Source organism: Falco cherrug, chromosome 8 (genome assembly GCF_023634085.1).
Source record: "Falco cherrug isolate bFalChe1 chromosome 8, bFalChe1.pri, whole genome shotgun sequence".
NCBI lineage: Eukaryota > Metazoa > Chordata > Aves > Falconiformes > Falconidae > Falco > Falco cherrug.
The window spans coordinates 17543440-17567438 of NC_073704.1; the positions used below are offsets into that span (position 1 = coordinate 17543440).

A 23999-nucleotide genomic window follows, 5' to 3' on the forward strand; every position below is an offset into this window, starting at 1 on the left:
CAGTTACACCACTATAACTGCCTCTTTGAATAATCTCTGTGATTTTTAATTGATGTTTTAATTTCACAAGTTTAATATAGACATCTGTATTCACGTATAAACATTGAAAAATAATTAGAGAAACGGTCTTTTAATACAGCTAAATTGTAAATGTAAGTTAAGTGCAGAAGTTAGTGATATGGGACAAAACTGTCATTGTAGTTGCCTTAGTGGACTGGTTTGCAGCTGCATGAGACTTAGATGTAGATTACAATCTGCATCTTAAGCTCCCTTCTTTACAGGGAGAAATGTAGCCTGTCTCACATCTATATTTGGTGCAGAGTGCATACTCCACTGTGCTAACACACCGCATCAGAAAGGAATTTAAAATGCTCCCAAGGAATTTAGCAACAAAAGTCCTGCTGGCTTTCCTTACATGCATGGGCGAGGGAACATGCTAATCTTGTGCAATAAACTGTTCTCTTTCTACTGCTGCTGATGGAGCCTGAGCAATGGGCTAATGAACTACCCAATGTCTCTTCATTCTCTTGACAGAGATGAATACACTGGGCCACGGTTTTCTCTGTTGACAAGCTTGCAGTTGGGCTGACTAGTGTATGTGCCACCTGAAGCTGTTAAAACTGCTTCACTTTTGAATTCATCAGACTACATCTCCACAGGCTGTGAGGCGTTTCTTTTGGACACACACCCACTGAGACAGAAATGTTGAGCTTCCCCGGGGGTGCTGATGGGGTAAGTCCACTCTCCGGCTGATTCTGAGGAAACTGAAGTGGAGATAGTCTCCCCAGCATCTCTTCAGTAAATTTGGGAGGATATGCTGGTCTTTTCAGCTGGGGCATGAGAGAGAATGAGATGTGATCACTTTGCACTTCACACTTGTGTATTTTGTGTTTTAATCTTTTCACCCCATCCAACAGTTAAAACTTTCACTGTTTATATTTTTCCATTATGTTTAGACTTGAATAGTCATCAGGTCACTTTTTTCTTTCAGTCTTTCCTGTAGCTGTCACTTTAAGGAAAGTTGTAAATCCAACTTCTATTTTTTATTGGCTGTGAGAGCGAAATAAAATTAAACTTGTGAAGAAGAATGATACCAAGTAATTAATGTGTTTGGATTTAGAGACATCTGTTCTGATGAGTTGGCTTAGAGGTACATCTGTTAATCAGTCAGAGCTGCCAATGGCTTCAGAATTATCGCTGGGACTTGTGCTCCCCGCTCCCTCTCTTTCTCTTCCTTTCCCTGAAGTGCTTGTTGTCCTCTTCCTCCAGTTTATTGATGTATGAAACCACCTCAAGCTCATCTGCAAGTAACAAATCTGAAGTAGTAAATTTGTTGCGTGGTGTTACATTGAATAAGGAAAGGAGGTTCCTTCTGAAAGCACTAATGTTTAAACACAATCCAGAACAAAAAAATCTGTTTTACTGCAGGGGTTCTGGAGTGGGGATCCCAGCACCTCAGTTTGCTCTGCTGCCCATCTTGAGTCATGTGCTAAGGTAACAAGATAAAAAAGCAGATCAGATGAGCAGGTTACCACCAAGCTCTGTTTATTATTTCTGTGTATTTGAAAACAATTGGGGTGACTGCAAAATCTTCAGGAATTCAAGTACCATGATACCTAGTGAATAAAAACATAAGTTGTTCCTATGTGTTGGCATTTCTCTTTACCCTGTGTATAAGCCAGGTAAAGAACAGGAAGACATTTTAAAACAACAGATGCTAGAAAGAATAGTCTTTGTTTATGTAACATTTAGAAGCTGGAGTTCTAAATTTAAAGGCTACATGAGCTTTCTTAAAATAAAAGTGGAGGCTGAAGTGATATAAGATGTGGTTGTAAGCCCTAGTCAAATTTGGTGGATCTATTCTATCCTTTAATAACTAATAGGGATTTTAGTACTATTTTGACAAGTACTAGATACAAACAGTATGTGTACTTCATGGAAATCCTCTAGGATCCAAAAAGAGGGATACAGGGAAGAGAATGTTTTGGGATGAAAGAGTGGGACATGAAAAATTTATGACCAGTGGACTGAAATGTATCAGCTGTCATTGCTTCCCGGGTCTGTTTACTGTATGGGTTTTTTTAAAAAATGTTTTAAATGTCCTTGGAAGCAAGCAAATGGTGATTTTAGTCTTACCATTGGACTGAATTAACAATGTTAAACTGTTTGCTGGTTTCTTGAACTCCAGTACACGGTTGGTTTTACACTTTAGCAGTGTTGTGCTTTTTCTTTCACAGAGGCATATTCAGTGTGACAGGGATGAACCGGGATACCTTTGCTTCTGGTCTTTGCTTTGTGTGATGGTGCTTTTTGGGTAGCTTTTTCTCTTCATGCTGTTTTCCTTGGGTAGTATAAAGTGTCTTCAGGACAGGTGATGAAGGAGCAAGAGTAGAAGGGTTTTGTTAGGGTGATGCACAGGAAGAATGGGAAGGTAGGAGCTATAAGGCTTCATTATACTCATATGTTTTTAAATTAAAATGAATCTGGGAACTATCAAACAATAATCCAGGCAATATGGACCATGGTCCATTCTTGACGTATTTTGCTGGATGGGGGGTAGGGAGGGGGGGTGACTTTTATCCCTTGGGAACTCTTTTACAGCTGTTTCCTAGCCGTTTACTGGGACTTAAGTGCCTTTTCCTGTGGTGGCAAAGATGGCACAACCCCCTTCTGGGAACCACCAGGATCCTGGACTGGTTTACGGCTGCCTTTTCTTAAGCTTGTGGACTCTAAGCTGATGGGCTTCTGCCCATGCTTCAGCCGTTACCTACCTGAAGTTAATCTCATTTACCCTGGCTGGCCCTTTCCTCCCCTCTTGCAGCTAATAATAACCTCGCTTTTGGGAGCAGGGAGAGTTTCCTTCCCTCTCCTGCCCTGCCTCCGTAGCTTTGGCAGCAGAAGCTCCTCACTGTTGTGCAGGGAGTGAGGCCAGGCTGCCCTTCACCCCTGAGTGGTCCAGGGGTCGTGGGAGGACAGACTTGCCTTGGCTGTGGCCGGTGTCCGAACCTCATAGCCTCGCTAGTGCAGCAGGGTAGCCTGTGCTATGACTTGCTCTGCCTCTGGGTGCTGGGAAGTTAGTTTGTGTCTGGCCCCAACTTGTCCTGCCTCTCTGGCCCCAAGTAAAAGGGTGATGTCTGCCTCAGTTTCCTTCTGTTTTCTGGCAGCCTTCACAGTGCAGTCCTCTGCGAGAAACACTTCTTTCCAATTAAGTGTAAAGAAACAGACAGTATTACAGGTTACTGTTCCCCACATGATGTTCATGTACTTTTTGACCTCTGGGAGGAGGCATCTGTTTCTTGACTTCCTCCCTGACTGCTACAGCAGCTGGATGGTTTTTACTGTACTTGGTTTTGGTTTTTAGAAATGACAAAACTTGGTTAGGATTTCAACCAATTTGTCATCCTAGAAACTCACTCAACCAGTGTGGGGTAAAGAGGAACCTCTCCCAGGAGAAACACTTACCTCCTGCTCAACCCTCACCCTTGTCTGTGACCTCTGTGGCTGCACAGTCCCCTCCTCGTGAGCCTAGGGAGACTTGCAGATTGCTTACTTTCGTGCCCCCATGCCATCATTCCTGACGATACCTGAAAATGGTGCTTACTTAAAAGGTGAGGTGGTAGGAGCTGGCAAAAAGCAGAAGCCACAGACCTGGAGAGGTCTGACTTCTTTGTTCCTCATTCAGGTGGGGCTGCCAGAAGGAAGTAGTGTTTTTGCGCCTGTTTTGAAGCCACACAATACCCATCAGTGTGAGGGATGCTTCCTTCCCTCCCTTGCTGTGTACACTTGTCCCCCCAGGCAGGCGACAAGGGAAGGAAAGAAGACCTGTTACATTTACAAACCAGTCAACGTGAAGGACCTCACATCTCTGAGGCTGTGGGGAGTGAACCTTGTCTCTCCCAGAGGCATTTTCGTAGTGTGCTGGCAGCTCCAAAGCTCTGAACAAAAGGCAACTTATATTCAAGAAAGATGGGCCCTTTTCCCATGTGTAACTGTCACACCTGTGGTTAGTGCCCTTCCCCTGCCACACGTGAGAAAAAGCTGCTGGTGAGACATGCTCAATCTTGAAAATGAATTTACCTCTCAAATCCTTGTTAGATACAGTTGTTAGAGATAATACTTGACACTATGTACACTGGAGAGACTTTATCTTTTTGACTCTTTCCCTGAGATTGTTTCCTTTGTTCATCTGTTCAGTTTCGTAGCTTCTTGTGGACAGCTGGTGAATGCTCGTTTCCTCTTGTTATTCTTACTCTCATCATTCACATAGCAGTAGCAAAGGGAAAATATTTCTTTCTACTGACACAGATACCCTGCCTGTTTCTGGCTTCTAGCAGGATTTTTGTTTGTTTGCTTCAGGCAGAGGAACAGATGACGGATAGGTAAGTAAACAAGACCAAGAGAGGCACGCTTATTAGATTGTGTTTCCCTGGGCATAGCTGAAATAGATCATCATCTAATGCCAAAATCCTTGGCTTTTTCTCCCAGAGTTATGCTGGAAGATCTTTTCTGATTCCTTTCTACCTTTTCTCTGCTTGCTACTCTGATGTTTCCCTGTCTCTATCTTGTAGGCTTAGCATAAGCCAAATAAATAGAATATCCATCCATTTGTTATCAGGCATTTTGAATCACTTGACTCAGCTGCTGCCAAACTTGTTTATGGTCAACTTCTTGAGTGTGGTGTTTTTCCATGATTTCCAGCTGTCAGCACTACAAAAAATGATTCCTCATTTAACCTGAGTGAAAAACAGCTCTTAAGTCTGGCTACCTTAATGAGATGATGGATTGGCCCAACTTGTGCTGTGAAAAAGTACACTTAAAATGTGCTTTTGAGAGAACAAAACCTGAATGGCACACTGACATAGCACCAAAATTGGTTTGTAACGCACTAACGAGATCAGACTGGGTTTTTTCCCCAATCAGTTTTTCCAGCAGTCAAGTCCTGTTTGTTCTGTGCTGCCTGCAGCATGACAAACCCAAAGTTGCTTGTCTTCTGGAATGTCTTTTTTTAAATCTTGAGTATTTAGCAAGTTTTGTATAATGGATCTATCTTCTATTCAAACCAAAATAGGCCTCTTTTCTGTTTCAGTTTTGAGGTTTTCCTCCAGACTTCTACCCTCCAGTTTTTGAGTGGCCATTAAATTTCAAACATTTTGTTCTGCCATACCTATTACATGAATACCCACATGAGTCTCATGAATACCTATATAATGTTTCAGTGGCAGGGGGTCCACTGGCCTCTCAGGTGTTATGAGGAGTTTCAGAAAACTATGTGATATTTGTTCCCTTGTTGGCAACTTGAGAGCTTGTGGTTCTGTTTTGGCACAAGGGATAGGAAAGTTGTTGGTTTGATTTGCCAAGCCCATTTATTTCAGCACAAACCACTGCAATGCTTTTCTGGATACCCCATTTGAAAGTTGTGGTTTGAAGATGGGGATCAGATTAAGATAATAATCTACCAACAACTGGGGTGGGGAGGAATGAACAAACAAATGAAAAAAAAAAACCCAAACCTTGACACATCTGTTCAAATTCCCTGGAACTACCCTAATTTTCTTCCAGTCCAAAATATTTAAGAATTTGCTTCCAGATCATGGTTTCATTTCAGGTGTGTCTGTCCTAGTTTGCAATTAGCAAATCTATTTTGTATAAAAAAGTATTTAAATGTTACATATTTTTAAACAAATCAAGTGAGCAGATGCTTAGAGGAGAGTTATGTGTGTAGTTTCTTGGTGGATTTGTGTTTCCAGAGAGACTTGCAAACCTAAACACCAGTGTCACTTTCTCAGCTGTTCTGTGGAAGGAAATTTAACAGCTGCTGTCTCCTACTGTAGGCTACTTGTGGCATGTTCTGGGCTTCTGGCAATAGAATTAATATGCCAAACCAATACTGTGATTTAAGTGTGTCTTAAATTTCCCTGCACTGAATTAAAAACTTAAGTGGAGTTTAAAAAAGTATTAGAGAGATCTTCCTTATGCTCATTTAGAACAAAATGAAGACTATACGAACATCTGATTAAATTGGAAAGCAAGTAAATTAATCTTAGGCAGGAATAAAACACTCCTTAAGAAGCCACACAAAGTGTTTGGTTTCCTTCTGTGGTTGTTTTGGTCACTGTACTTTTAAATATTTTTGGATTAAAAATCCCATTCTGTTTTAATTTAGCATCTGACTTATATACACATGTTCATCCTGTTTAAATACTTTGACTGAGAGGAAGAGTTGTGTTAGGCAAATATATTTAGTAACTAGTAAATGAGAAAATATTTTGCTTGTAGAACTTGAAAACGTACATTGTATAGTTGCATTTTTTGAGACTTCAAAATATGGGGTCTGTCTGTTTAGACTCAATAGTAATTTTTTTTTTTCTAGCTGTTTTAATTTGAGAATATTTTTTCCTTCCGTTAGCCAGTGTCAGGTGATGTTCATGGAAGAAGCCTTTCACACTTCAGATGGTGACAAAAAAGAACAGGCACCTTAATGCTACCAAACTAGGGGTGTGTCAAATCTCTCTCAAGAATGATAAACTCAATGGAGTTGTCTATTTTTAACCTCCTGTTCTTTCCTTTTGGCAGAGTAATCAGTGTTAGCTGAGCCGTTTCACTGAATGAATCTAAGCGAGACTGTTGCTTTCTGAAATGAACTGCGGACCTTGCAAGAGCATTTCAAGTCTGCTTTAACATATGAAGTCCCATTTTGAAACACCATGTCAAATGAAGCCAGTTCAGAGCAGAAGCTTTCTACAACAACAGTCAGTTCGGTTGCTGTCCAGGCTGGGGATACCAGTATTGTTATAGCAGTACTTAAGGTAAGGCAGCAACTGCTAGCATGTCTGTTCTTGGTTTTCTGCTGCTCAGTGATTACCACTTCTTTTAAATGTTCTGTGCAAATTGTTAGCTAGCATAAAAGGATAAGGCCAGGTCATTTAATCAGTTAGTATCTAACAGCTTCCTTGGAAGTTAATACTTGTTTCTGTTTGTGTTATGTTGTGTTTTGTTTTTAAATAGAATACATAATTTGGCCAAAATATGTAGGCTCTTAGAGGCAAGGAGTTCCTCTTACTCTGTTTAAAAACTAAGAGATAAATGCAGAGTGCTGTGAAAATAAGCATGATGTTACCTTTAATCATAGCTGAGATTCCTCAAGATATTTTTAAACTGTATTTAGCAATAATTTTACATAATTAGTAGTCTACCAACTCCATAACTGCAGATTGCATGTCTTTTTTTGAAGTGTTTGCTGGGGGGAAAAAAAACCCCTAAACCTGATAACGAGTGGTTATTTTTGAAAGCTGTGAATTCATATTCCCATGTGTCGTAGTGGAAGCCCTCATGTGTATATAGCTGCCTACAAGCACCTGAAGGCCTGTTCTGAGAGCTGCAACCCACACCTACGGTTTGCACAAAACTTGGCACAGGGAGTAAAGCTGGATGCCGAATCCCAGCTGGAATTTATTAGCAGTTTGATTCTTCATTCTCCAGGCAACTTGGAAATCACAGTAGCCTCAGCCACTAGTTTGTAATGCAGAATAAGGTGATAATGAGTCCGGCTGTCACCGAATCAGGGCAGTTATGCGGGATGGGGTTAGCTCAGTTGTGCAGGTGGGAAGGTTTCCTCCTATCAGTTCTCACCCTTCCCTGGAGGACTGTACTGCTGTACAGGTGTAATTTTGTTGCAAGGAGACTTAAGTCCAGGGTAAAGACATTTATTTTTCCCCTGTGTGCCGTGGGAGTGATGCTAGCCTCCAGTGACATCACTGCTCCATTCCTTATCACCATCCTCTCCGAGTCACGCTTCTCAGGCCAGCAGTTCTGCAACACAGTGAGGAACAAATTAACTGTGCTTTGGGTTGCTGTCAAGATTCCTTTCCTTGGGTACCCTCCAGGGCTCAATGGGAGATAGCTGCTTGGGTTCCTATTCCAAAGGCTGTTAGCTGTCCCTGCTGCTAGCTGTGCAATCTCTCTCTATATATATATTCAGTATAGAGGTATGTTGGATCTGTGTGGTGGAAATAAGATTTGAGGTTATGGTTTTTGCATCTGCTGTAACATACTTGTACCTCCCACCCACCCCCCAGCTTCCTTAGCCATCTGTGCAATCTTCAGCTGAAGGGGGAGAGGAGCTGGAGAAACCTTTTCAGCTCATCCTCATTACTCTTCACAGGCAAAACCAAAAACGCAGTACCTACTGGATAAGACTAGAATCTGGTATTTTGATACCTGTTTCAAAAAGTTTGCTATATTCTCTGTGTCTTCACTCCGCAATTGAATACATGTTTGTGGGTCCATGTGCTCCTGTGACCATGGGGAGGGTCCCTGTGCTCCTGTGACCATGGGGAGAACGTGTGACCTGAGAGTCTGCGTGAGTGCATCAATGAAGGAAAGCCTGTGTTTGCTGAAGGCTATAATTGTTTACTTATTACAGTGTGGAAAATGGGTGAAGCTTCAGCTGGCTGAATCAACGCCAAATTTATTAGAAATCGGCAGCAATCAAGATGAGGCTAAAAAACTACTGCAAGATCACGAATTCCTCCTAGCTAAACTGAAGGTAAGACGTGGTAAGACCACACAGCAGTACACCCCGTCATTACAGTCCAGGTACAACAGCTGACTGAGCTGCCTGGGCCTCCTGCACACAAGGCTGTGAGGTTACACTCCACACAGAGAAAAATATGTTCGGCCTTTGTCAGTGCAGCAGATCAAAGCCAGGCGTCTGCGCTGGGAAAATGCACCCAGCGTTAATTACAGTTTTCTGACAGCAGCAGTAAAGATGCACTGTTTCTTCCACTTTATAAGTGACTGTTAAGTCAAGTGAAAAATTCCTATAGCCCTCTGTAATGGCTAAATATAATGGAATGTAAATTTTCTTTTTTATTTCTCCTATGTTATGAAAAGTTTGGTTAGTTTATAGCAGCTGTAAACACAAGCAAGGTTTTTGTAAGTGTGAAGCAGATATTTCAGGCATAGTTTTATTGAATATTAGTCGATGTAAGATACAGTAAGAATGATATCATAACATTAAATATGCCTTGTCTTGAGCTAGGAAGATGAGGTAAGTAACAGACCTAAATCAGATTTTAGCATTCTTGAGAGCAGGTTATAACAACAGTGGCATTCGGACACAGTGTGACATGTTTGCATGGAAAAGCTGAATTATTTTATATGGATGTTTGACACTGAGAAGAGTTTAAAGGCACCTAAAAAGAAATTTTGTTTTCATGTTTTCATAGGGCAGAATGACTATGCCTGTAGATAAATTCTTCTACAATCTTCCTCTAATTCCTCTAAAATAAATTCTATTTTTTTTGACATCACCTAAAATTCAGATCTGAAAGAGTAAACATGATCTAGATAGGATCAAGTGTATTTGATTTAATGCTAGTTGACTATATGCTTCCCCAGTCATAAATTTAAAATGTTACACAAGATAATTTAATGCGGTATAGGAGAATGTATTCTAATATGGTGCATAGTGTGGATTTTGAGTAGTATGAAGAACAGTATTAACAAAACCCCAACTGGCCCAAAAACCAGAGAGTGTGATTCTACTATCTTTACTGATGCAAGTGCCTCATCTTTATTGCCATCAGTGCTACACTCAGGCATTCCTGGAACAAGCTGCTATATCCTGTTTGAACAACTCAGAATTAGCTGAGTTCTTATACACTGACAACAGGAAGAAGCTGAGTGTTGTGTCCTGACTGTCAAAAATAAATTTTAAAGAGTGGAAAAAGAAAACATAATTCCAATCTCTAAAAGAAAAATAAAAGTTCAAATAACATTTTATCATTAAGTCAAACTTTAGTGTGTTATGTATTTATATTAAATATTGTTTGCTAAGGGGAAGAAAATTATATAAATATTGTTCTGAGACCTTGCAGGTGTTACTGAAAACTTGTAAGGACATGAAAAAAGACAGTAAACCAAAAAAGTCCTCTCCACAGACTCCATCTTGAAATCATTGTATTAAAGAAAACAGAAAGGAGAAAAAAAAAAAAAAAAAAAAAAAGCCATGATAAATGATGTCTCTAGATGCATCCCCAAACTGCTATTCCATTTTTCTTTTTAAAATCTTTATGTTCTGTATATGCTTCTTTTCATTAAAAAATTACTTGAAATGCTTTTAGGTATTTTTTTAACGATTTCTGTTCTCTGATGCTCACTCAAATGTTTGACTTTGTTTTCCTTTTAGTCTAGTTGCACAAAACCTGGTTTGTTTTTCATTTAGCAGCATTTAAATGTTTTCTGCTCACAATAATCAGAAAGCATTTACGTGTTTTCTGCTCACAATAATCAAATATTTTAGTTAATATTGGTGAAAATGCTATTTTCCACTTGTATTTGTGAAGTCTTGTGACTGATTGCTTGAACCCAGATGACTGATCCATATCTGGATCCCCAAAGCTTAACAGATTATATCAGATCAGAAAATCTATTCTACATAAAGTGTTAAAAAAATTCTTCTCATCCAAATATATCAGGAACAAATAGTCATTATTTCATGCTTTATACCTGGAGTCCTTGCAAAATTCAGCATTGATTAATGAACATTCTATAAAAGGATTAAGTTAAAAGTGACTATTTTTTCCTCAATAATTTAAGAGCTGCAACAATACAGGACTGCAATGTCATTACAATTAGTACTGACTGTGCATTTTTCAGACATGACCCTTTCTGTCTTATAATAAGCTGTTAACACTTGTCACTAATTATTCAGCCTTAAGTTACTAAATCCACTCATCAAAATTTTTTTACAAGAATGATTCTTAGTCTTTGAAGAATGGATTATAGAAACTTTTTCTATTGGCGTTTGTATGAATTATGCATAATTTATGTGAAGATGGATAAAGACGTAGTAATCTCTGTCTTCAACATTTATGGACATAAAGATTTAGTTACTTATGAGAGGATAAAGAAGAATTTAGAAATGTGGCAGGAATGGGGTTGAAAAGATGATACAAAATTGCAGTTGCTAGATGGTTCTTGTTTTGATGGTGTTCAGTATATGTAATCACGTTTGATCTTTTACCCTTACTGAGCAGAGAGTGAGTAAATTTAAACAATATTTAATTGTACAAATACATGAACATTCTCCCAGCTATGGTCTTATGCAGTGCAGTTTTTAATTCTTCCATATTGGCTACAAATTATTATTTTCATTTACTATTTTGTTCCAGCTGACTATCAATGACAGACTGTGTCAGCTGATAACATAACATAGCTTATAACATTAGATCTTGGCATTTGGAATGCATTATGACTAGTCTAAAAAAAGGTAAAGATGAACCTAGGGTCTTGTGCTCAATAAAACTTTTTCCGGTTACGTGGCAACATTGTGATATTTTATCTAAGAATTACATATATTTTAAAACACTTATAGGCAGTTACAACACTGTAGTAATGCTAATATGGCATATAGCAAAGCAGAAACATCTTGGTAGAACAACACTCTTATGAAAATGAAGGCTTCCATAAAATAAATTACAAATATCCATCAAAAAATACCTTCCAGTTCAAAACAGCGTATTTGTTACACTTAATATTCATATTGTTGATGATATGAATTGCTTCAATGGTGAAACTTGAATTTGAAAAGTTGCTGAATGCCATATTAGCTTCATTTGCTTTTTATCAGTCTAACTTTTCAAAGTAAAAATATTAGAAATTTATATTATAGCAAGAGGACAAAAAAGTTTGGTTTTTCTTTTCTGTGCTTCATTAGAAAGAAGGGAGGATAGAACCCTTATGGTTTTTAATTTTAGAGCTGGGATGGTTTACAAATAGAAAACAGTGCAATTAAGAATTTTTCCACTTGGATCCCCAGGAAATTGATATAATTTTGTATATTGTGGAATTTTTCAGTCACCTGAATTGGAAGTATAACGAGGCAGCTTTGAATTGCCTTTCTCTATTTCTCTTTTATTGTTGTATTAAAAAAAACCTAAAAAGTCATGTTTCCTGACAGATATTAATACTGGATACACATATGCTTAACTTTGCTGATTAGTTCAATTCAAAGTTAAGCATTTGTGCAGGACGGTCAGAATTCCCTGTACCAGCAATGATCTGAATGCAAAGCTAGTCTTGTTTAAAGGAAGAGTTAGATGATTAATACTAAATACATCTTTAGAATCAGTGCTGAAGAACGTATGGACTTTTAGAAGGTAATTTATGGAATAGTTGGCCATGCTGGCATTGTCCCATGTTATTTTGCAAACTCATTGTGGGTTTTGATCATCCTTTTGCTTTTTAGCGTCATTATCCTTGTCCCAGTGTATAGTTCAAATATTCAGGCCAACTTCTTTCATCAGCGTCACACGTTGATGATTCACCAGTGTAAGTAAGGACAAAATTTGGCTCAGTGATCAGTTTATAGTACTTCTGATTCTAGAGGAGAAGGAACATAATTCAGTTTGCTATTCAAGGGAATTGTTTATGACTTAACAGTGTTAATGAGAGTTAAAAAGACCTGAACAACTAGTTTGATACTCAGTAAGGCAGAAGGTACTTTAAAGGGAAATAGGAACAGACCCATTGAATAAGTAAGCAATGATTTTTGGAACATTTCTTTACTGCTTTTAATGTTCAGAATTATTGTGACACAAAACTAGTGTGTGTACTTTAGGGCATTAGGAAAAAACACATCCAAAATAGAATCCTTTGCTAGAATGCCCTCTATCACACTCATTACTGTTGTAAATTTTTTCTATTGAATTTGGGCAGTGGGAACACCCCACTATTCTAAGAAAAAGCAGAATACAAGTTTTGAAAATCTCCCCATTTCAAATCTTTATGGATTAGGAAACGGAGGGAGTTGAAAGAATAAATGCTGAACAGGAAGTAGTAAAACAGATTAAACAAAACCCATGTACATGATGTTTACAATGTCTAGTTAAAATTCCTTTCAATGCTCTTAAAATTTTATTTATATGTGCTATATTGATGTCCTTTATAGAGGAAATTATTCTATCTGGTTTTGTTGAATTGTCATACTGATTACTAGTAGCTCAGAAGATTAATGAAACTTGTTTAGCAACAGTTATTTAAGAGGTAAACTATAGTTCAGTTTCTTAATTTTGTTCCATAATGCCTAATTGATTAGGGAAATGTGTATCTACTTGTAATTTGCTCTAGGCAAACTTATAGATTTGTTTTCCTTTGGATATAAATCTGGTGTTTGTAAGTGTTAAAGAATTACATTTTTTTTTATAATTGATGAATTCATTTGACAGGTCTAGATGCTTCCAGCACTTATATGTATTGATTGTTGCAGGTTCCATGAACTGAACTGAAATGTTTCTTTTGAACGTGGCTAAGAATGAAAAATAAGTGTTTTCAGGTTTGGAATCAGAGCCCTTTATCTCTGTGATCTGACCCTTCAGTAGTCTTAGCTAATATGTTCTGATTCTAAACTAATACATTGTTTCTCTTTTGCTAAATTAGACCATATCAGCATTGTTTTGTTAAAAATAGCGACTTCTGTGACCTCATGCAAGTCTCCTTCCCAACATCTGCCTCATCCTTGTTTAGATGATCTTTAGCAGATTTGTGTGTTCTGGAAAAGTAAATATATGCACAGGTATGCTTTGATGTTTTACTCTTTACAATTAAAAAAAAAAAAAAAAAAGTGACAAGAATCAAAACCAGAAAAACTTGAGAGAAAGAGCTTCCAGGAGGTAAAATGATTGCATTGTGCACACATATTTCTCTCCCTTTCTTCTGTTCTTCATAATTCAGTTGTTGCCTATAGAAGGCCTATCTGGAGATAACATGCTGTCTTAGTGTTTGAATTTCCCAATGTTAATGCTTTCTGGACCATTAAAAAAAACCCAAAACACAAAAAACCAACCAAACTGTGTGTTGCCATGCTATGCTTTTGGCTATGACAATGTTAAAATCCCCACTAAGACAAACAATGGCATTTTTGGTTTGCTTCCAAAGTTCTGGGTTTTATCATGAAAGAGACTGGCAGAACTACTATGAAACAGAAATAAATCCAGCCTATAAACTTAAATTTTAAACCAACAGTGTTATTAATTTGACTCGTGAACCTGAAGATTGCACCTAATTATTTTATTTACTTCAATTCACAGAGCATAAATTGCAAAATAGTAATTTATATGCTAATATCCAAGAAAAACAAATTGGAAAATTACATTCTTAAAAAAGTGATAATATGCTCATTTTTTGCATTTTATGTCTTTTAAGTAAGTTTTGCAGTTATTTAAAGTCAAAATATTTTCATAATACTTATTTTTCAGCAAATTAGTTATAAAAGAAATTATTTGTTAATATCTTCTGAATTATTTGCATTAATTATTGAGGTGCCCAACAGTACAACTAGCAGCAAAGTCTAGCTGCATTTTCTTCATAAAGCAGAGCTGATTTTTGCAAGTGATTTGAAAAAAAAGAAAGAAGGGAAAAGGTAAGATTTAATAAATATTTTTGTCAATGTTAGTTCAGCTTGGTCACCAGTTTCAATATTTGCATAAAAAAAAATCCCACTGAAATAGTGTTCATCTCAAAAGAGTTTTATGGCTACTTTCTGGTCTTCAAGTTAATAACTACTTGTGTTGTGTAATGTAAAATATGAGCTAATGTGTGTAATGTGGCCCAAAATAATAATGAGAAAAAATACAGGGAAGGAAGAAGGAAAGACAACCCTGATCAGTATCACAGTTTAAAGATAAGCTAGTTGTAGTTCCACAGTTATGAGAGAAATGTGTGATCCAGTCAGCTATGCATGCAAGTCTGCTCAAACAGTTTGACAAGCCCTACCTGTTTTTCAGGAAATAACAATGAGAGACAGAAATAGATGAAAAAAAGGAAGAAAAGGCAGAGTTTTCTGAAGCTCTCTTCTTCCAGAGCAATCTGATATCCAGTTCTGATGAGAATATTGCTCATTGGGAGCAACCTGATCATGAAAAGAAGCAGGTCGGGAGGAAGCACATGAACTTCAGTAATATAATAACGGAAATGTTATGAAGTTCAACAATCCAAATATAAGCTTGCATAGTTAAAGCGAATAGCAAGTATTTCTGTTGCAGTCATAAATTTACCAATTGATTGTGGAACATGGTTAGCACCATGGCTGTGGAAACAGTCTAGGATCTGATATTTACAACTATTCTGAAAAGAATTCAGAAGTATGAGTAGAAATTTAGGATTCTGGTTATCTATACTGAAAAAAGCTGACATCAAACTGAAGGTAGGTGTCTAGTACGGGGTACCAAAGGGAAGAGTATCACTTTATTTCTAAGAGTGGACTAAGAAAACGTTTTGCCTGCATCAGCAGAAAGACTGAGATTCTCAGAAATGTATTGCATGGGTAAACACCGCAGGAGAGCAACTGCTTTAAGTTGAAGGCCACTGGTGGCTTAAGAATATTTATAGCACATAAAAATCATTAAAAAACATAGGCTGGAAAACGTTTCTAACTGTAAAGGAAATGTCCCAAAATAGATTTTTCAATGGGAATAAAAGGGGAAAATATCCTAGGTGATTTTGATTGGCAATAAGAACTATTTGTGAAAAGGACTGTCTGAAATTGTTTTTAAGAGCTGGGGGCCTGAACTTGCTGACCCAGGTGTTGTGTAATCTTAACAGAAGATGAAAACTCATGGATCTTTGTTTTATTGAAGTTCTGCACTTCTGAGTTCTTGATTGTATGATAACTAATAATTTAAATCTCAGTTGGTCATGTTGACATAAACTACTGAGGATTATGAATTTTAGTGATGAATTAAATTGATTCAGGAGCTCCTGCCTATGTAAGAAGAAATATTAGATAGTATTTCAGAGGGAAAAGCATATTTTATAATGACTGAATTCAGGAAGAAAAAGGTAAAAACTTTACTGACATACAGTTTTTGGTTTTTTTTGAGATGCGTATTGGCAAAGAAGTTCAGGGAGTGAAAGAAATTCTACCTGTGAAATTACGACTGTACCTAAAATATCTGCAGTTTCATTTTTAAAATAATTTGAGAATTTTATTAACATGAACAGGAATACAATCTTTTTGTAATGAAACTGGTAGAATTAGGTTTTGCAGATGTCTGCCCCTCATGAAAATTAAGAGTGAAAGTGCAGGATTTGACCTGGTTTTAATGCCTATGATTTCACCTAATACTATTTGTTTGAGTTCTATGACATGCTAATTATAATTCTATATTTGCATTCCTAATTTTAGCTAGGGGTAGAGTATAAAATAATATAACTTTGTACCAAAATACAGTGGGTCCAGTGTTCCTTGGTACTGCAGTAACTAAACAATTATGTAAATGGTATACTAAACGATAGTATTTTGATTCATGGCCACGTTTCTTACCGTGGTAAAAACTACCGACTGCAAACACAAGCACTCAGAACTGAAAAAGGGACAGTTTTAATTCCCTGTTCCCTCAGTCCACGGTGTCTTCCAGCCTCTGAAGCCCCTTGCTGCAGATTGTGTGCTAGAACTCCTCAGCAAAACTAGTACCTTTTAATGATGTATTCTTCCTTTGTCTTATTTTTAGAAATGTAGAATTTTATGTTTTAATTGAAACTTTCCAGAAAAATCCAGTATGACACAGATCCTGCTACATGAAGTTTCACTCTGGTTTGGCAAATTCACAAGTAACAGTCTTATAATGAAATAGAACCATAATTTTAAGCATTGCAGTCTGCATTAGGATTCCACAAACTAATGCTAAAATATCGTGACTTCAACTTTTTCCTTCAAGTAAACATGCCAACACCACCAGAAGCGTTGTACAGAGCTGTGTTTTGTTGTAACTGTATTGCACTTGTCAGCCTTTCTCTAATCGCTGTCCTCATAAATCTTGTCTTTCCCTTTAGTTTTTAACTGATGTTAGCAGCTCCACATGGCTTTTTGGGTTGCAACATACTGTATGCTGTCCCCTCTAGGCCTCTATGACGTTTAAGTCCAACCTGTATCTAGTCCTTATTTTCCTTAGGAGTTTGCCAGTCTCTGCCAGTGCTTCAATCTCTCTGATTGTTAGGCATTTTCCTCTGTGCTTTGCTTGGCCTCCAGAAGCTTTCTGAATACATTATAAGAATGCACTTGAGTGTGTACTCTAGAAGGCCAAATTTTGTTTCCTCTCAGAGAGGGAGGGATGCTCAGCATACCACAATCAGGGAAGGCACAAGGCAATGCCCCACTCCCTGTCTGCGCTCTCTTAACCAGATGTAAAGTACCCAAATACTGGGCTGTGAATGAATGCATACAAAAGCTATACTATCCATCCCAGTTTACACAGAAAAGACTTTTCTAGACCTTCAGCTATTCACATTCTGTCTTTGCTACAGTGTAAGACCCAAATGTACCCTGAAAATAGGTGGGGGGAATGCTGCGTGGCTGCGCCAGTGCGGCAATATCCGGCAGCACAGGGTGTAGCGCTGCAGGACTGGGACTGCATCCCGCTTGGTTTCCTCTCAGTGCATCGTAACCACAACAGTGTTCCCTTTAAGCTACCAACAATACAGCGGTGTGGCAGTGGAAAGGAAAAATAGCATCTTGCATAGAAACTGAAACTGGCCTGTAGTTTTTAAAACAGTGCTTTTCTGATGTGGTTTTACTGAGTCGTGTGTTTGTACAAACTTCTTTTTGACTACATGCTGGGCATTCTTTATATTGTCAAGCTTTATGCCAGCTACTGAAAACTCCAAAAGAAATGTACCATTCCGTTTTCCTGTGTTCACAGGGAATGAAAGTTCGTGAAAGAAACAAGTATCATATGAAGTAAAAAGTACTCTGGACATGTTCGTATCACGTAATTGTTAATTTCAGAAATAACAGCACCACATGCTCAGAGCTGGGTGTGTTTCTTTTATTTTCCCCATTCAAACTGGAAAAATAAAACAAACACAAACCAGACTATTCCAGCAGAAAATACCCTTCCAAATTTGTTTCTGCTCTATTGGAAAAAAACCACATTTTAAAAAATGTATTTATTGAGAAATCATGCCAAAACAGAGAACTGAAACATCCAATCCAAAACCTGATTGAAACAAAGTTATGGCTTTACTGGAAGGCTCTGTTGGATTAATTAAATTTTTAAAAAACACCTCATCAAAATTCAGATTTCTGTGAAATATTCTGCTTCCCATGAGTCATTGTTTTTTGATGGAAATATACTTTTTTCGTCTTACTAAACTTGCTTCTAATACAAGGGACATAAGTTGGGAAAAAAGGAAATTCCAATTAGATATTAGGGAAAAAAATGAAGGTGGTTAAATTCTGGAACGGTTTGCCCAGAGTTTTGGAACTTTCATTGTTAGAGATGTTCAAGACTTCATAGGATAAATCCTTGGGTAACTTGAGCAAGGGATGACCTGTGGACTCCCTTCTAACAGAAATTATTCTGTGATTCTGTGTTGATAAAAAGTTTATATTTCAAAAATGAAAAGTATAAAACCAGTAATATCAGTCTACTCTATTTAAAAAAAAAAAACAACCAAAACTATTTCCATATGTATCTGAAAACCCAAACAGTTGAGGATAAATATTTGAAAAGTTCACCGTAACTAATGGCTTTGACAGCTGTGGAAAGCATAATTCCACATTCATGGCAATAAAACCTTAATATCCCTCTGAAGACCATCTTATGTATTTGAACTATTCCTCAACAAAGTAAAGTTTCCTGTAAAATATTTATCTTTTCTTACTAGTCTGTCTTCTCAAAATGCAGCTGTGTTCTGTGGCTGGTGTAACAGACAAAATGACAACTTTTTTGAGACTATATTAGGTTTTTGTAGACTAGAGGAGCTATTATTAAAAAAAAAATAAAATACATAGTTGCTATAAATGTGTGAACCATTTTCAATATACATGAAAGAAATTGTTAAGTCTGTATTTCAAAATTTCAATGAATCAGTTATAAAAACTAAAAAGTTATTACATGAGCAATTTTCTAATGCTTTTTTGTAACTTTATGCACACTGTTTTTGCATTTCATTAAATACAGCAGTTTAGTTTGCTTTAACTTTCAGATTAATGGAAAAAAAAATGTGTGAAGCATGACTGATAGTTTTTGAAAGTTATCCCAGTTTTCTCTGTCTTAGGGATTATGTGCCTCACAGCTAATCAGTTACTTGAAAATATAGCATACTTTTCACATACAAATGTTGAGAAAAATTTCCTCTTTCAGAAAAAAATGTACTTCTGTGCCCTATACCGATTTTACAAAGTCCATACTGAGTAGTTAGGAAGGATTTAACTTTTGAAATGTATTCTTAATATGTTGAAGCTGATGTAATATTAGAATAAATGCATGTCTAGTTTTATTTCAAAATGGTCAGCTCTTTAAAAAGACATTCCAAATGAAGCTACCTTAGATGCCACCTGCTTTTTCACAGTGTATTCAGGACACCTGTGAAAGTGGTATGATAATTTGGAGGAAATTTACCTACTAGTGACAAGTAATCTGTGTGTGAAGTTCTGACAATCTTTCACCTTTTTGTTTGTTTTTAACATGTCAGAATTAAGAAATGAAAACTATTTCTTGTCATAGATTAATATGAAGATGTTGAATTAGTAAAAAGACTATCAGTATCACATACTTAACTCCTGTAACATTATATTAGTTACAGAGCTATTCTAGAATGTTGGATAATTCATGAATGCCACCACTTCCACAGAGTTGTGCATGCAACTATTTTATGCCTCAGTGAGAAAAATATAATAATGCCTTCTTTTAGCCTTTACTTCAACTTTTTTATCAGGTAGTATTAAAATGGCTGGTTTAGAAGTAACATTTCTTTTTTAGATGTATTGCTATTGTTCGACGACCACTCTCCCAACCCATTATCTGCCCTTACACGCCAATGCTATTCATGGACAAAATAAGATTAAATACTTCGTTACTGTGCTCAAAATTCTCTGGAAGAAAATACAAGTGTTTCAGGTACATAAGAAATGACACCTCTCTCTTTACTTTAACTTATGGACAGAGGTTATCAATTAATTTCTTCTCCCTTATGTTAATTTTATTAAATGGAGGCTGTTAGTATCTTGGAGATGTGGTATTTAGTGGTAAGTATATGGATACTTAGAAAGATAAAAATGTTTTCCAAAGTCTCTCTTTAATTGTTTTCATGAACTAGCTTCTCAGTATGTTTTCTTCTGATAATTCAAACATTTATCATGAGTGTGAAAGTGATTTAATTTCTATTACCTGAGTCTGAAAAAATACTCAGGACCAAATTCAGTTTAGAGTCATAGCTATTCCTGATAAAGTGAATTCAGATCCTGGCTCTTCAATACTGTGATGGGAGAGGTCTGTTGGACACCACCTTTCCCAGGGCATGTGGGAATCTTCTGAATTTCCTCAGCAGTGTCTACCAACATGAGTGTTCTAAAACCCAGACATAGTTAAAAGTTCTATTTAGTTCTCTTTGCTATAAAATAGCCTGTCAAAGGGCAGCATAAATTCTATCTACATACTGTTGGTGGTTTGCTGGTATTTTTTGGGTGGTGGTTGTTGAGTTTTGTTGGCTTTTTTAAAGTGCTGGTTGTGGTCTAATTTGTGTTTCCTTGAACCAACTTGAGTGAATTTTCTGTGAAACTTTTTTGATAAAATTAATAAACTTAAGAAATTAAGGGGATCACAATCTACTTAAATGCTTCAAGCTACTAGCCTGCTCTACCCTCCTTGGAAGTCAGAGGGGAGGCCAAAAGAGCTAAAGCAGCATTGATTTCCTTGCACCCTAAGGATCAATGCTTATGCTTTAGAGTGCAAATAGACATGTCAAATATTAGGATCCAGAGGTAGGAGAGTGTATTTGCATATGCTAGTAGACATTGTTATTTAGCTATGTTCTCCAAACAAACCCCCAACTACATGTAAATTTGAAAAAAGCCTGTAAGGACCATGGAGCTATACAGTGATTTTTCAGCTAATGAATGACCAATTTTCAAATTGACGATTTCTGTGAATGGTTGCAATAATTATAATGGGAAGTTTTAAGGAAAAAAAAATGGTTTTTTTTTTACTCATCAATTCAATTACCTAGCATAAACAATGTTGAATTGAAAACATTTGGAAAATACAGCACCTGATAATGGTTTCTTTTTGACAGATTCACTAACTATACTCCAAATAAACACCTCCATACATTGGTTAGAAAAATGATTATTTGTGCAGACACTGCTACAAGCAGTTTATGTCTATCAAAGAACCCAGGAGCAGCCTTGCATGAGCTACCCAAATGACTCTGCCGTTGTTTTAGCACCGTTTCTGAGTTGCCAATGCAAGAAGGCAGTGATTTATTCTGCCTTTTCATCCACTACTTGGTACTTTTTTTAAGCTATTGACAGCGAGACCTAGTGTGGAGTTTTGCCATCTGAAGAAAAGCAGAAATGATCAATGTGTTTTTATTGGCCAGGAAGGGTAAAATGCTGCTCACTGCACACTTTTTATTTTTTAATACAGGAGATCTTTATTCGTTTGGGAGAAACAGCTGGATATTTTTAAAAAGCTTTTTAAACACTACATAAAAATGAGTCAATTGAATATTAGCAGTTTTACTGAAAGGCAGGTTTTTCATACAGGAAATAGGAAACCAAAACCTATAATGATTACGTAAAATTAGAGTGTAACAGAAACATACCTTACAAATGCATTGTTTATTTATTCCACCACCCCACACCCCCCCAGCTTTACTTGCTTTGAAAGATTTTAAGATTTCTTAAATGTGCTGTACAAAAGTTAAAGCAAGGCACTTCCTTGGCCCTACAGCCAAGGAAGCAGGTATTTTCTCTTCTGTGAATAATATATAATGCCTGAAAAATATCTCATCAGCTGTGGAATGAGTATGGATCTGGTAAGAACTGCAGTATAAATCCATTTCCTGCACTTTAGATATTCTTGTATATTTGCATGTAAGTGATTGTGAGGCAATGCAGAGTTTTGCAAGCTCAAGGCAATGCCAAAACTCTAACTAGATTCAGTACTTAACTTTTGTATAAATGAATTAAGGTGGGACCATGAAACTATTCAACCAGAAATGGTGAGGTAAGAGAGCAATTGATCGGTGTCTGAAGTTAAATAGTACTGTGTATGGTAATGAAAAGCTTATGGATACTTTGTTGCATATGGGTAAGGTAGTGACTGGGTTATTAAAAACCTATGTTGTTTCTGTTTTGAATGTTACATTCTGAGTTCTGACAGCAGGTCTATCTTATGCTTACACCTTGCGTAGACATCTGTGAACTAACTTTAAAACTAGCTCAGATATAGCTACATAGTTCAGTAGTATGAACCACAATTACCTGCCACTTCTACTAAAATCATCTGCCAAACTTTAGTTGTTTACTTTTAGAAACCTTTCTAGGAATCATTCTATGTCCATCAAGAGCAGGGTTTGTTCATTTGCAGCTGGTGCATTTCTTGTGCTCAAAGCCCTATAATGCTTAGTTAAGTTCCAAGCATCCTGTGGCAAGAAGTGGTAAATTGCAATAGGATTAATTCTCAGATCTTTTTTGAGCTGCACTGCACTAAAGGATTTACAGTGCAGATGGCAGAAATGTTTGGCCCCAGCTTTTAGTGAAGGTACAACATCAGCAAAAGCAGTAAAACAACTTGAGAAGTAAATACTGCACTAGCACTGAGTTCTAGGCTACTGACATTGCACTGTGCTGAATGAGTGACTTTAAACTTACATTAGGTGTGTCTTCACCAGCTGCACGCAAAACAGATACCATAGTGTAGACTTCTACCCGTTGCTGCCTTGTTTTCTCTGAAAAATACTGTTGAAAAGTGGCAGTGCTGTGGATAAGCATGCTGCAATTGGCAAGGACAAGAGACAAGGTTAAGAAATATAAGAGGGCTTGAGTAAACTACAGATGTGTTAGCGTTAGGGCTTATTATTGTTGTTGCAGTAAACACAGTTCTTGCAATATATACTTTTGTATAAAAGTATGATTCTTGCACAGTGCTATGAGTTGCAAGGTTTATGAATTGTTATGGAACAATTTTGTCAAACATCTCGCAGCTCTTCTACCTAGTAATATTTCATAAATGATTATTTGGAAATAACCTTCCAAGTGAAGAGAAGTGTTAATTTTGATTTAATACAACACAATGAGATTTTGGTGATCTATATTGATTTAAGAAAAAAAAAAAAGTTTAAAGACAATCAGCAATAAATCTTTATGAGCAGTGGTATTCAACATATTGTTAACTCTATCACTTTGATCCAATTTTGTAGTGAGATAATTGGAAGGGAAGCTCTTGTGCCTGCTCCAGGTGTTGCTGGCTCAGAAATGTATTTCTTCTTCTGTCCCAGGTTCTCCTGTCAAGCTCCTGTTTCCTCTGTACTTTTCTCAGCTGGGATTATATGCAGCCAGGGGTAGAAGTGAAGAGATGTTTACAATGTGCAGAAAAATGTCAGGGATACATAGAAAATGACAGATTTTCCTGTACTTTAAACAGTTACAGAATATTTGACTATGGAGGAAGTTTGACTTGACTTTTCAGGCTTGATCAGGCTGTAAGATATTTTTGGGTTTTGTCTTTTTTTTGTTTTGCTTAATTGCTATATAAACTGTCTTGAGGAGTTTTAAATCCATCAATTCGGTAGCTTTCCTATTGAAGAATACACTGAAATGAAAAGTAATCAGTTGCGCATGACTTCAGTGCAACCTTCTACAGCTCTGCATAAGATTTACCAAGATATAGAAATATTGTGAAATATAGCCTTGGTATGTTCCTTGCAGCAGAAAGTCTTTCTTTCCCCTAAAGCCAATCTCAGCTACCTAAAATTTTATAGATAATGTTGTTGAAATGAGATAATTCTGTAGCAGCAGAGAGATACAAATATCTCAGCATGTTTGAAAGTAACTTTGTAGCCTATAGGTTGCAACTAAAAATGCTTACCTATAAAAAAGAGGGTAAACTGTGTGTTATAACATCAAATAATTTTAACTTAGTTAAAAAAATAATCACATCACCTTTCACATCCTTTAGAAACTTTAGGGGTAAGAGTCTGTGATGAAGCACAGC

The 23999-nt window shown here is 36.9% G+C and overlaps 1 protein-coding gene across 1 annotated transcript in view; it reads left to right on the plus strand.

Moving 5' to 3' along the window:
• The first annotated feature begins 685 nt into the window (after window positions 1-685).
• The window catches only part of CCDC141 (coiled-coil domain containing 141), a 103694-nt gene continuing 80380 nt past the window's right edge, over window positions 686-23999 (plus strand). The window contains exons 1-3 of the mRNA XM_027810731.2: window positions 686-732; window positions 6574-6806; window positions 8423-8545. Of these exons, the coding sequence (XP_027666532.2) occupies window positions 6705-6806; window positions 8423-8545 (225 nt within the window). The 5' untranslated portion in view covers window positions 686-732; window positions 6574-6704. The remainder of the gene's footprint in view (window positions 733-6573; window positions 6807-8422; window positions 8546-23999) is intronic.